Genomic DNA, 13,196 nt, shown 5'->3' on the forward strand with positions numbered 1-13,196 from the left:
TTATTTAATATTTTATTACATCTTTTAAGTAAACCTTTTGTTATTTTTAAATTCTAGTTACAGTATACCAATAGGCACAGGACAGATTTTAAAATATAGTTTTATTTTTTAGGTCTCAGAGAGATAAAATAGCATCATGTAGTGTGTGAAAAAACAATAACCTACTTTGTTTTTCATTTTCTCCCATGGCCTAATGATTTTGCTTGTTCATAGTGTCAACGCTGAAATGCTTTCTTCCTGTCAGATTTAGTGAAATGTTAAGGACACCAAAGGGAAACATCAACACATTTACTGCTCTTTCTTTCAAACAGACATTTTATTAATACACAGGTGTTGATGTTATGGGGCAGATGTTATTACTTTACCCTGAGCTGTTATTCAAAGAGTCTAATCAAACCTCGCTTTCTTTTCCTTCAATTCCTTTTCTTCGGAGCTCACGTCCTCTTCCTGTTCGAGTTCTGCTTCCTCTTCATCTCCGTCTTGTCCGTCATCCTCTACCTCTGAATCCTCTTTTCTATCATCTTCCGTCTTTTCCTCACAGTTCTTCTTGTCCTCCTCTGTCCTGCTGCAGTGGGTCTTGTCTGTGCTGGGTTTATCTGCGTGTTGGTTCTGGTGAGACCCGTGGTGGATGTGACGATGTGTGCGTGAAAATAAAGTGTTGAGAAGACAGAATGTTGCTGCCGAGCTGAAGAGAGTCCACAGCAGAAGAGGAGCTGGTATCTCACGCGCATGCTCGCTAACATGCTCCAATAACCGAGGCAACCAAGCTTTTGAGCTGCGTTTCAGAGGAGCTTTATCCTGATGCACAAGAAGGGAGGGACTTCTCAAATTAACAGAATTTGCATGATTTAATTGGTTTATAATAGATAAATATTTCAGGTTTGGGCTGGATTTACATTGCATGTTTGAAGTTACTCAATTCGGAATTTCATGTTGTACACAGGGTTCCCACACCTTAGTTAACTTCAAATCCAAGGACCTTTCAAGGACTTTCCAGGTCCAATACCCTCAAATTCAAGGACTAAATGTGGGGACATATTTCAAGTAAGAGCAAGGTTACATCGTGTTACCTTTTAAGATACATTGTTACAGTTCCCTTTCGAGGGAACTCGCACTGCGTCACTGCGATGACACTTTGGGGACCCTCCAGGGGTAAGTGCGTCTGAATGTGTATCTCAAATTTTACCAATGGTGATGCTTAACGACAAAGACAGGGTGACGCGGGAGCCAGGAAGTATATCGCTATCTGAAATATTGCCAAAGACGGCGTTACAGGGACGCAGGAAGTATGGCAAGGGAGATGCAGCGTCTCGTTCCCTTCTCAGAGAACAACAGTTACATACGTAACCCGAGACGTTTTCATGTGTCAAACACAACTATGCAAAAAAGCATTTTGGTATGAATCAACATTCGCAGACAGAAGATATAAACATTTAAAGCAAACAGTTTAGCATGTGTGCTTAAAAAATCTAGAATTTTTATGATATTATCCTACACTACACAGGGAATAATATGGATTTTTTTTTCCAGAAAACTTTTTGCATAAAATAGATTTAAGCACATTCACTGAACTGTATCTATGTATGTATATTTTCAAAAATTTCCTAGGGCCTTGAATTTTTCCCCCAGATTCACAAACTTTCAAGGATTTCAAGGCCCATGAGAACACTGGGTACAGATCAGATATGACCCACGAACGTGTAAGCAGGAAAAAAGTGAATAGATACCGATATTCTCCGATCGCTTTCAGGCCTCATTCATGTGTGGTTAAATAAATCTGATATGAATCGGACACATGCATTCGCAATGTAATTGGACGGATAGGATATTCCAATCTCAAGATGTGTTGTGTGTCACTGAAAATGTGACGCTGGCAAATGATGTCAACTCAGATGAACACCACCCACGATCACATGACTCTTCTTAGCAGCACAATGGAGGACGACGGCTCCACTTAGTGAAGTAATGATGAAGTTTTGAGTGTTGTTACAAAAATAAATCTCTATAATCATATTGTCTGTGTCCATTGCATATCGTGACATTTGACTTCATCTGTGATTTAAGCTGTTTCGGGTCTGTATGTCTACCTTGGATTGTTTTGCCAAGTGTTAAAGGATTAGTCAATTTTCTTTAAAAAAAAAAAATCTAGATAGTTTACTCACCACCATGTCATCCAAAATGTTGATGTCTTTCTTTGTTCAGTCGAGAAAAGATGATGTTTTTTGGAAGAAAACATTCCAGGATTTTTCTCATTTTAATGGACTTTGATGGACCCCAACGCTTAGCAGTTTTAATGCAGTTTGGATTTGCAGTTTCAAGGGACTCAAAACGATCTTAAACGGGGCATAAGGGTCTTGTCTGGCGAAACGATTGTCATTTTTGACAAGAAAAAAAAAATGCACTTTTAATGTCTCGTCTTCCTCCGGTCCTGTGATACGCCAGCGTGACCTCACGTAATATGTCATCACGTCAAGAGGTCACGGAAGACGTATGTAAACTACGCCCCAGTGTTTACAAGTGTGGAGAAAGAGGACCGTTCCGACGTTGTTGTATTTCAAATGATACTAATTAATGTCTTTGTGTCAGTTTATTGTTTAAAATGGTCCGCAAATGTGCGTTTCATATATGTAACACGTGACCTTTCGACATCATTCGACAATTACGTGAGGTCGCGCTGGCTCGTCACACAGCCGGAGGAAGAAGAGAAGTTGTGGTTTAAAAGTGCATATTTTTTATTTTTCTTTCCAAAAATGACAATCATTTCGCTAGATAAGACCCTTATGCCTCGTTTGAGATTGTTTAGAATCCTTTGAAACTACAATTTTAAACTGCATTATAACTGTTAGGTGTTGGGGTCCATTAAAATGAGAAAAATCCTGGAATGTTTTCCTCAAAAACATAATTTCATCTCAACTGAACAAAGAAAGACATCAACATTTAGGGTGACATGGTGGTGAGTAAATTATCTGGATTTTTTTTAAGAAAATGGACTAATCCTTTAAGTGTAAATACGTTTTTGGATACGAGTCGCTTATTTGGAATTGGGCATCAAGACTTGCAGTATAAATCCAGCCTTTGATGATCAATTCATTTCTTACCTTCAGACCATGTTGATCTAGCATATAATCAAGATAAGAGTCACCAAGGCTCACTATGGGATAAAACTCTTCCGCATATACCCTTCTCCACCATCGCTGGGGATATGACCTAAAACACAAACACATGTGAGGTCATTTTATAGATTTGCACTGACTTTATATCAGGCTAATGATATTTGATGTGCATGGCACAAAGCCTTATAATTTAGTGTTTTATCTTAGTTGATTGAAGCCTTGTGATGAAACTTTAAACACTGCATGGCATTGATGTGCTGTAGTTGTTTGAAGTGCTCTCACCCGTCCTCTTTCGGCTTTGTGAACCAGTACTTGTATCGGTGAGCCCTGAGATACGCCGGAGGCTGTTTACTGAATGGATACTGAGTCTCATCTGTCTGAATGAGCTTTATTACTGCACAACACAAACATACAACATTTACATTAATACCATATATCACAAAAAACATTTCACTGAGAGCCGTGTCTGGCAAACTGGGTCGAATTAAATCTCGATACAAACACACCGTCTCGTTTTCCCTGCAGCAGTCGATGGAGGAGGCTGGTGAACCATGGACTCTGTGTGTGAGGTCCTAAAGCTGCAAACCACATTTGCCAGTCAAGTCTGGGCTGGTGCGGAGTCACCACAGGGGGCGCTGCTGTCATGTTCCCGGGTTTATACATGAACTCGATCTCCTGGAGGATTAAAAAACACCATATAGATATTCATCAGGGATGCATCCGTACATGACATCTTGACCAAATTTTTGTTGTTGTAAATAAATCTGTGATAGTTTGGGAATTAACCTTAAAGTTTTTACCCACAACCCTTACTAACCCAAATATTAAAACGGTTACATTTAAATGATATTTATTACACACAGCTCTCTGGAATAGAGGTCTTCACGGGTCCACTTAGATCTGAAAACCCAAGGTGCCACCCAAGACCTGAGCAGGATCAGGTCTAAAAGTTTCATGTGTTCCTCGAACACGGGTCGGGTATAATATTGGCCGTATCGAATCTTGTGTAATTTAAAATGAATGCATTTTTTTACCGAACGGACCTGAAAAGACCCAAACTATTTTTCAGGTGTGCATCGAATCCTTTTCAAATCTCTCCTCTGTTTGCAAGAGTGCTTGCGACATTGTGTGGCTGGCGGTCCGTTCGAAAAATCACAACATCACGTCCTGCTGTATACAGTGATTGCATGCAGCTGAAATTATTGTTGCGTGGCTACATAAAAGTTTAAGCATATGTGATGCATTGCGCGATTGGTCTGACTCGCGTGAAAGAGACGAGGGTGCATGCGTGTGTGTAAAGCTGTTCTTTTATAAGCTATACTCTCTTGCAATTGAACGTGAATACGTTTACTACTTAAAAACATCAAAGCTAAACATCATATCTAGTCAAACCGCATAACGACATCGCTACAAATACAGTATGGGATTAAAATTAGCGAAAGCTACGTTACCTTGTTTCATCGATGTTTGGTGAAACAGCAGTGGAGTTTTCGATTCAGATGCTAAATGTAATGTAATGATAAGAATGTAGTGATCCCAAACTTTAGACATTCTCTGCCGTTTATGGACATCTTTGCTCTCCGCCATCACGCCAACTAAATTCAAAATGTATCTGGCGCTATGATGTGCTTCCTGAAAATTGAACAACGGTCTGTGTGAATCAGTTACACACTGTAATAATTGTGAACAAACCGTCCATGTGTTGCGATCCATGCTGCCCTCGATCACCACCTCTGGACGTCCTCCCACCCCTGTCATTCTCCGGAAGAGTCCGTATGAGTTGACCAACTGATAGCGGTCAGTTATCTCGAATGCTTTCCGGATGCCAGGCCAAAGTTCATTGTGAGCGTCGTTTTCAATGTAGGTATATGGAACCTGCTCTCGTACAGTCACACAAATAAATACATCATCATCAGTGTTGTTATCCCTCTTTAAATGTGCACTGGGTAAATTGTTGCACCATTTAGTGGTGAGGTTGCAAACGTCAACCAACGCCTCAGTCCACCGCTCACCCCCTCCAAGACAAAAAGTGTTTAAATCACCAGACTGATGGCAAACATGGAGACTGTAGCTGCAGCCATGATCGCCCACTGGATTGTGCTCCAGAGACGCCAAAATACACCCTTCACACAAGCACTCCTGTAAAACACATGCAAACACATCCTTTCACTGAGCATAAAACCATTTTGTTATACCATGAACACCATCTAGTGGACATATTGAGCCAATAAATAGCAAACAAACACATAAACCGTTGCGATGAGAGAGTGACTCACTTAAACATTGCAGTGATGATCTCCCAGGTAAGAGAAAATACACCCATCCAAATACTGGGCACAGTCACGGCCTTCAGAAACCCGTTGAACTCAAAATACGTAAAGGCTGAAAAAGAGAAATCAAAAGATGGATAAATCATGTTGAACATCAGTCAGTTAAACTTGAAATCACACATTAGGGAGCGTGTACACCAAAGCGTTTAAACCAGAAACAGTAAAAAAATGAAAGTAGTGTCTGTGCGGTCACCCATAGGTTTATGAAGAGCTTTTTTGAAGCCAATAATTAGCGGAGCTTGCTGTCACCATCATAGCACCGCGTCACTCGCGGATAACCCAAAAATGGGTAAAGAGGCGGGGCGTGGGTGAAGCTAAAGTGCCTGGTTGCTGAAACCACGCCCACTTAGCTCGACGGTAGTGACAGCAGTGGCAGTTCACCCGTCACTCAAATGGACACGCCCTTAATTATGCACAACTTTAAGGCTTAATATAATTAAAACAGATGAGTTACAAAAAATTCACCTGCTTCATACTTGTCGTAAAGGGAAAAATTTGCTATATAAACCAAAATCACTTTTTGTACCATTATTTCCTGCTGTAAATTTGGGCATTTTAACATGGAGGTCTATGGGAATTGACTCCCTTTTGGAGGCAGCCTCTAGTGGCCAGTCGATGAATTGCAGTTTAAGTCACTTCCGAATTGGCTTCATCAGAGAGATCGGAATGTTGCCCCACGGTTTAAACGTGGCTGAAAAGGCCCGACTGTGGGCGCTTGCCAGCGTTTTTTCAGCTAAGTGCTTTGATACTTCTGCTTCATCAGTCGCTGAAAGATGCGCCGGTTGGTTGCTTTTATATTTGTCCCATCCCTCCTCCACTGTGATTGGATGGCCGAGTGAGAAGTGACATTGGAAAAGCCCAGCGCTTCCACTGGAACCAATTGAAAAAACGTATGCCGACCGCATAAACGCCTTGATGTACACGCCCCCTTAAAGCTAAAGCTTTACCAGTTTTGGAGCTGATGCTTTTCTTTTCCCAATCCACCTGAAGGTCGAAGTAGAGGACAGTCCAGTAAACAAGCAGCGCGTAACCACCAAACTCCAACATCAAAATGACACCAGACATAAGAGTCTGCAAAGATGCTGCAAAAAAAAATAAAAAATTTATTAAGATGTGATAAAGCGGAAAGTGATAAATCACACTTGGTTCAGACACATAAAAACCATCAACTGTATTCTTTATTTGCATGTGTATGTACTTTTCTCTGTCTTTGGTGATGTTCGGCGGAGCCAGAAATTGACATGTTCATCATCCAGCAAAGAGACGCACAGAGTGATGGTGAGAATATTAAAAAAGTTATAATTCCCAGACAGGATAATCATAACCTGAAGCAGACCCTGTCAATCAAAGAGACGGATGTTAGAAAAGCATAGAAATGCACAAGACTCTTTAAACACAAGCGTGCACACACCTGCATGTAGAAGGCAGCCAGTCTATGTCTTCGTATAGGGCTAAAAAACATGAAGGGACCAGCGATCTCGATGAAAAACGTTCCCACCACACTGAGTTTCTGGAACCACACTGGCAGCTGATGAGCAAACCAGGCCAGTGGTGTCGGTATACACTGAGTCTCATAGTGATAGGTCAACGCTGAAGAGAAAACAACATATACTAGAGTATGCCTTTTGTTCTTTATATTATGTAAATCACAAAAAATGACTTTAGTTGGGTTTTCCCAGACAAGGTCACAAATATGCTCCACCCCCATTTATCCTCACCTGTTAAGCCCCACCAGGTGGGACAGCGACTGGTTAGCTTGACCACACCTGAAGCAAACATCAGCCGAAACAACAGCCAGCGCACCAGCCAGAAAGTCACATTGTCATGAAGACGCACTTTCGATGACCAGGGCATGTTCATGGGAGCGACTAAAATGGCCAAAAAGCCCGTCTCCAATAACAGGTTATCCCTGAAAGAGAAAAAACATTTGAATGATATCAATTCATGGACTTGTGATTCAGCCTGGAAATCATGAATCTTCGGTGTCCCCTGAGTATGTATGTGAAGTTCTAGCTTAAAATATCCCACAGATAATTTATTATAACATGTTAAAATTGCCACTTTGTAGGTGTAAGCAAAAATGTGCGCAAACATGTGCCGTTTTAAGGTGTGTCTTTTAAAATGCAAATAAGCTGATCTCTGCAATAAATGGCAGTGCCCATGGTTGAATAGTGCAGATTAAAGGGCAGTATAATCCCCCTCTGACATCACAAGGGGAGCCAAATTTCAATGTCCTATTTTTTTCACATGCTTGCAGAGAATGGTTTATCAGAACTAAGTTACTGGATTGCTATAGAAGCACTGGGGACCCAATTATAGCACTTAAACACGGAAAAAGTCAGATTTTATGATATGTCCCCTTTGATCTGGGGAATTTAAAAAAAATTCCAAATTGGAAACTTAACAGGAATTTATGGGAATAATTTGAAAATTTAAGGCAATTTATATAAACTATATCATATACAAACATAAATAAACATTTGTTTGGTCACCATAAGTAGACATGCATGCATGCAAGGTAATACAAATTTTGAAGAATCCTGATTCCTACACTCATAAAGACATAAAAAATAGTTACGTGTCCAAACTTTTGGGTGTTTTTTGGGTATTTTTTTAATTATCTCTTTTAATTATTAAAATATGCTCTTTTAAACCACAGCTTTTCGTCTAGGTCTGGTCCAGCGCGACCTAATGTAAATGTGTAGTGACGTAGGGAGGTCACGTGTTACATATATAAAACGCACATTTGCGGACCATTGTAAACAATAAACTGACACAAAAGACATTAATTAGTATCAGTTGACATACAACAACGTAGGAACGGTCCTCTTTCAATCACTTGTAAACACTGGGGCGGAGTTTCGCGTTCGTCCTCTGTGACCTCTTGACATCATGACGTATTGGTGGGGTCACGCTGGCGCATCACGACCGGATCTAGACGAGAAGTTGTGGTCCAAAAGTGGACATTTTTTATTTTCCTTGTCAAAAATGACAATCGTTCCGCCAGACAAGACCCCCATGCCTCGCTTGGGACCGTCTACAGTCCCCCGAAACTCCGTTGAAAAAAACTGTTAAGTGTTGAGCCAAGCACCAAATGTTGGGCTCCACCAAAGTCCATCAAAATGAGAAAAATCCTGCAATGCTCTCCTCAAAAAACACAACCTCCTCTCGACTGAACAAAGAAAGACATCAACACCCTGGATGACATGGTGGTGAGTCAACCATCTGGATTTTTCTTTGAATATTCCTTTAAACAAAGCTGTGTCGTGTGATGTGATGTTTGCAAGTTCTAGCGTTTCCCACTGATTGACGGGTGGATGTGGTTTTCTGGGTGGAAGTGCCTATATAAAGAAGTGATACGTATAAACACCCCTAAAACTTTAGCTGGACCTGTAATCGAATAAAACTTTCCGAAACTTGTACAAACCCCCTGGCGAAGTGCATTCGCACAGAAATACTCTGTAACACGCCCAACTGCTTTTTTGACACTTTGCCTACGTTTAGCATGAGGAAACAACTCTATAACTTAGTAATAAGTCAGAATGCACGAAATACCATTGAACCACCCCTTTAAGAAATTATCTGTGCATGTGACGGAAGAATGCACATGTACATGCAAGGGGTGTGGCCTCAATGGCCCTTCAGTAAGCAGTGCGAAATTCAACAGAAATTGCATTAAATCTTGTTGTTTTAAACAAAATTGTGCTGCAAGATTTTTTAACAACATTTAAGTTCCCTGTTATAGACAACTCTGCAAATACACAGTTTATTCCCAGTAATTCCTGTTAATTCCCATGAAAAAATTTCCAGCCTTTAAAATATCCGTAACTTTGCAACCCTACATCTGCCTCACTTTGCTGTGCGTTCATTTGTGTTCACCAAATCAAAGTTGATCGGACTCAACCGAAACTGATGACTTTACCAGACACACTGCTGTGCTTGTTTCATGTTTCAGGACACTTTTAGGAAACAAACATTTGTCAAACACCATAATATGATGGAATACTACTGGAAACACATCTGATACTCACCACTGGAAGTATAAGAAGACCTGGCCCACCTAAAGATATAAAAACACAACATAACCTTAGAAAATGCTTTGTACACCCTGGCAATAGGAAGTGCTTGGCCAATTTACATTTTTCCATTTAGCAGACTATTTTATCTAAAGCGACTTACAGTGCATTACAAGGTAAACATGCTTTATATAAGTATGTGCGTTCACTGGGTTCAAACCCATGACCTTTTGTGCTGCTAATGCAATGTTTTACCATTGAGCTATACAGGAGAAAAACATAAGCTGCGTCCCAAACCGCCTACTTCCATACTATATAATAGGCAAAGTAGTGCTTTTTACAACCTATATAGTATCAGGGCTCCAGACTGGCACCAAAATTTGAGAGTGTGCCACTGAATTTTACATCCAGTCGCACATGTGTGATCAGTAAATTTGACCTTTTTTTGTGATGTCTCTTTCTGCATCTATCATCAAAGTATTTATCAGTAATACAGTGGAAATTAGTAGAAATGTGAATATTTGGTTAGCATGTTGATTTACGGTGTGTGCCCCTAAATTTTCTGGTTGCGCCCCTAAAATTTTCAGTTCAGTAGTATGGAAGTAGGCGGTTTGGGACGCAGGATTTGGACACAGCGATAGACTTTTATAAGCTAAAACTATAAAGAGCAGAAAGGCTGACACCTGTACCTCGTAAAGTGACAGGTAAAGGATCCATAGCACCAGGAAAACTCTGCAGTCTCTTAACACAGGTACAGCCAAAGCCATCAAACTGATGAAAGCTCCGGTCAGGCTAAGCAGCTCCATACACTGCTGTGTGTCCAAACCGAGACGCGGACCGAACCACAGCAGCGTGGGAGAATCCTTCAGCTGCTCCAGAAGACTTTTACCAGAAACCCGCAGCTTCCAGCGTGCTGGCAATAAACCCTCATTCCCATACAGACCTAAAGACAGAGAGAAACTTTGTGAGACACTGAATGACTTCCAGTGACTGACACGCGTGTTCATGTAGCTCAGTTGGGAAAACATTGTGTTAACATCACAAAAGGTCCTGAGTTCAATTCTAAGAGAAAAACTTATAACTTGAATGCACTGTAACATTTTTTACAATTATTTTATATTAAATTTACATAATGATGGGATCAGATAGTAATGCTATACCAGATGAAAAATACTGTACTGTTGCATACGTTAGTATTTACTAGTAGTGTAATATATTGAAGTAGCCTAAACTACAATTTATTATAATAATTACTAATCAAGTTAAACACACTATATATCATCTAGGAATTTTACTACAGTTTACTATAGTAAATACTGAAGTATACAACTGTTTTTTTTAAATGTGCTGTATTTGCACTGATGTAAGCTTTACTATTTATTTGAAGTACTACTGATTTAATACTTCATATGAAAACATTAAAGCAACTTTATAAACATAAAATGCTTTTGTTAGATGGAACTTAACATCTGTATGTTTGTAAACAAGCATCAACAGGTTCATTTTATTTAAGGTGTTTTGCAAAGACACATGGAGCTTTGTAAAAACAAAATTGTTAAATAAAGTTCATTCCAAATGTTTAGGTTTTCCCAGGGTTTTCCTAGCATAACATTAAACACTAGGACAACATCCTGTGGATATATTTTTACAAGTTGTTACAATGTGCATTACTTTCTAAAGGAAATATGAAACAACTTGACATTTTGTGTTATTCCAAAAGCATATTTTTGCATGCGGGTCAGTGTATGCAAGTTAAGATAAAAATCTTCACTCACTCACCTGGAATCTGGACATAAAGAGACGCAAATGCACACATATAGATTGCCGACAGGCACCACAAAAACATGTGCCTGGGCAATCTTATTTCGCCCATTTTTTTATGTAAAAACTCCTAAATTAAGCAAATAGGATACAGTTTTCCTGTCAAGATGGAGAACAAAACCGACACGTCTGACATGCAGGAAAACAGACTCCACGTTGCCTCTGTATGGCGAAGGCTTGCGTCATGAATATTTATTACGCACGCCCAGTCAGAACAGTTGATAGGCTGGAGAGGGCTGTCAGTGAAAAGTAGACGTTTAGGCAACCAGACCCATAGAGAGCCGAAATAACCAACGACATACTATAGTTAGGGCACAACTAATGAATATTAACTAGGTCTTCAAGCGCACGAAAGATTCAACGCCTATCGGTTCGGAATAATGAGGTCCCAACCAACACCTGAACTTCAAGTGCGTTTCTGTGGCAAAATTATTTGTGATCAAAATAAAATCAAATAAAGGGAATATTGCGTTAAAATACATAATTACTACATGGAATTATATTTTAAGGATTCTGCTAAATATTGCAGAACACACAGAAAGTCCTGGAAGTGCTTGCTTGGGCGTCAGGTCACGTGCGTTCAACTTCATGCTTCGCCGTAAGAACAGACTGCTGAATGACGTAAAGGTACCGCGAGAACGATTCTAGGAAATAATACGGACAAGTGTTATTTCGAATCTCTCTCGCGGTACTTTGACGTCACCCTTCTGTCAGTTCTTGCAGCGCCATATGAATTCGAACACGCCTGTAGTTAGCTCCCAGTCGACGAACTACAGTACGCTTTTTCAAGCTGTTATCTTGAATATACGCTTACTACTAAATGTTGAAATGGTTTTTGTTGATGAAAACATTTGACAGCGTCCTTTCAAAATGAAAAGAAATTAAGCTTTATACATTAGAATATAATTACTATTCAGAATATAAAAACTGCTGGAACAATATACAAAATTTTTCACAATACTTAAATTAACAAAATAATAAAACTCCAACATGCATTGCATTATTATTACTATTAAATTATGTCTCATTTAACTTAATTCTATTTAGTAGCTTCAATTTGGGGATTGGTTTTAAATGGGTCGTTCCTTAAATGGGTCCCAGATCCTTAATACATCAACCCTCCTTAATATATTTGACCAGATGCTCAAATACTCAAAGTACAATGAGTACAACAACACTGTAGCCTACTGTCTGCACGTTTCATAATGCATATTTTTCTCCACCTGAATAGAATTAATAACCCTCAAATTTTTGAATGAATGCTCATAGTCATAAAAACAAGTTTGTGTGGGATTCACTCAAGCAACACTGTATGTGTACAAGAATGCATTTCATACATAATAATGATCATATTGTAGAGTAGACAAACTAATATTTCAGAGGCTTTTTATAACTGGACACCTCATTTTTGCACAGCTTCATAAATAAGTCCTTATAAAATTGATGGGTTCATATTCAGTATTGGCTTTTTTGTTTTTAACAATTAAGCCATCACCAAAAGTTTACAGGTCATGGCAACTGTGATCAATTAAAGGTGCAGTGTGAAATTTTTAGAAGGATCTCTTGACAGAAATGCAAAATAATATACACCTTTTTATATTGAACTGTTATGTTTTTATTACTTTAGAATGAGACGTTTTTATCTACATACAACGAGGGTCCCCTTACATGGAAGTCGCCATTTTGTGCTGCCATATTTCTACAGCAGCCCTTAACGGACAAAGTTTTTTTACTAAGATGTCTCCGTCAAATACATGTTTTTCCAGTGGCAGGTACCATAGCTTCTTTATGCGTTTCAAAACAAGGGGTAAGCAGTGGACTGAGCCGTTGGTTGCAATTCGCAACCTGACCACTGGATGCCGCTAACATTTACACACTGCACCTTTAAACAAGAGCAAAAAATAAGGACTCAACAC

At 39.5% G+C, this 13,196-nt stretch overlaps 1 protein-coding gene across 1 annotated transcript; it reads right to left on the minus strand.

Moving 5' to 3' along the window:
• Nucleotides 1–43: 43 nt before the first annotated feature.
• Nucleotides 44–11,462, minus strand: lmf2a (lipase maturation factor 2a). Its single transcript, XM_055173893.2, has 14 exons — nucleotides 11,239–11,462; nucleotides 10,149–10,402; nucleotides 9,475–9,503; nucleotides 7,162–7,352; nucleotides 6,855–7,033; nucleotides 6,642–6,780; nucleotides 6,391–6,525; nucleotides 5,390–5,495; nucleotides 5,156–5,252; nucleotides 4,806–4,988; nucleotides 3,620–3,788; nucleotides 3,396–3,507; nucleotides 3,099–3,207; nucleotides 44–798 (listed from the first exon to the last, which is right to left on the minus strand). The coding sequence occupies exons 1-14, from the start codon at nucleotides 11,330–11,332 to the stop codon at nucleotides 388–390; spliced, it is 2,208 nt and encodes a 735-aa protein (XP_055029868.2). The 5' UTR covers nucleotides 11,333–11,462; the 3' UTR covers nucleotides 44–387.
• Nucleotides 11,463–13,196: the final 1,734 nt, after the last annotated feature.

This window comes from Misgurnus anguillicaudatus, chromosome 15 (assembly GCF_027580225.2).
Source record: "Misgurnus anguillicaudatus chromosome 15, ASM2758022v2, whole genome shotgun sequence".
Lineage (NCBI taxonomy): Eukaryota > Metazoa > Chordata > Actinopteri > Cypriniformes > Cobitidae > Misgurnus > Misgurnus anguillicaudatus.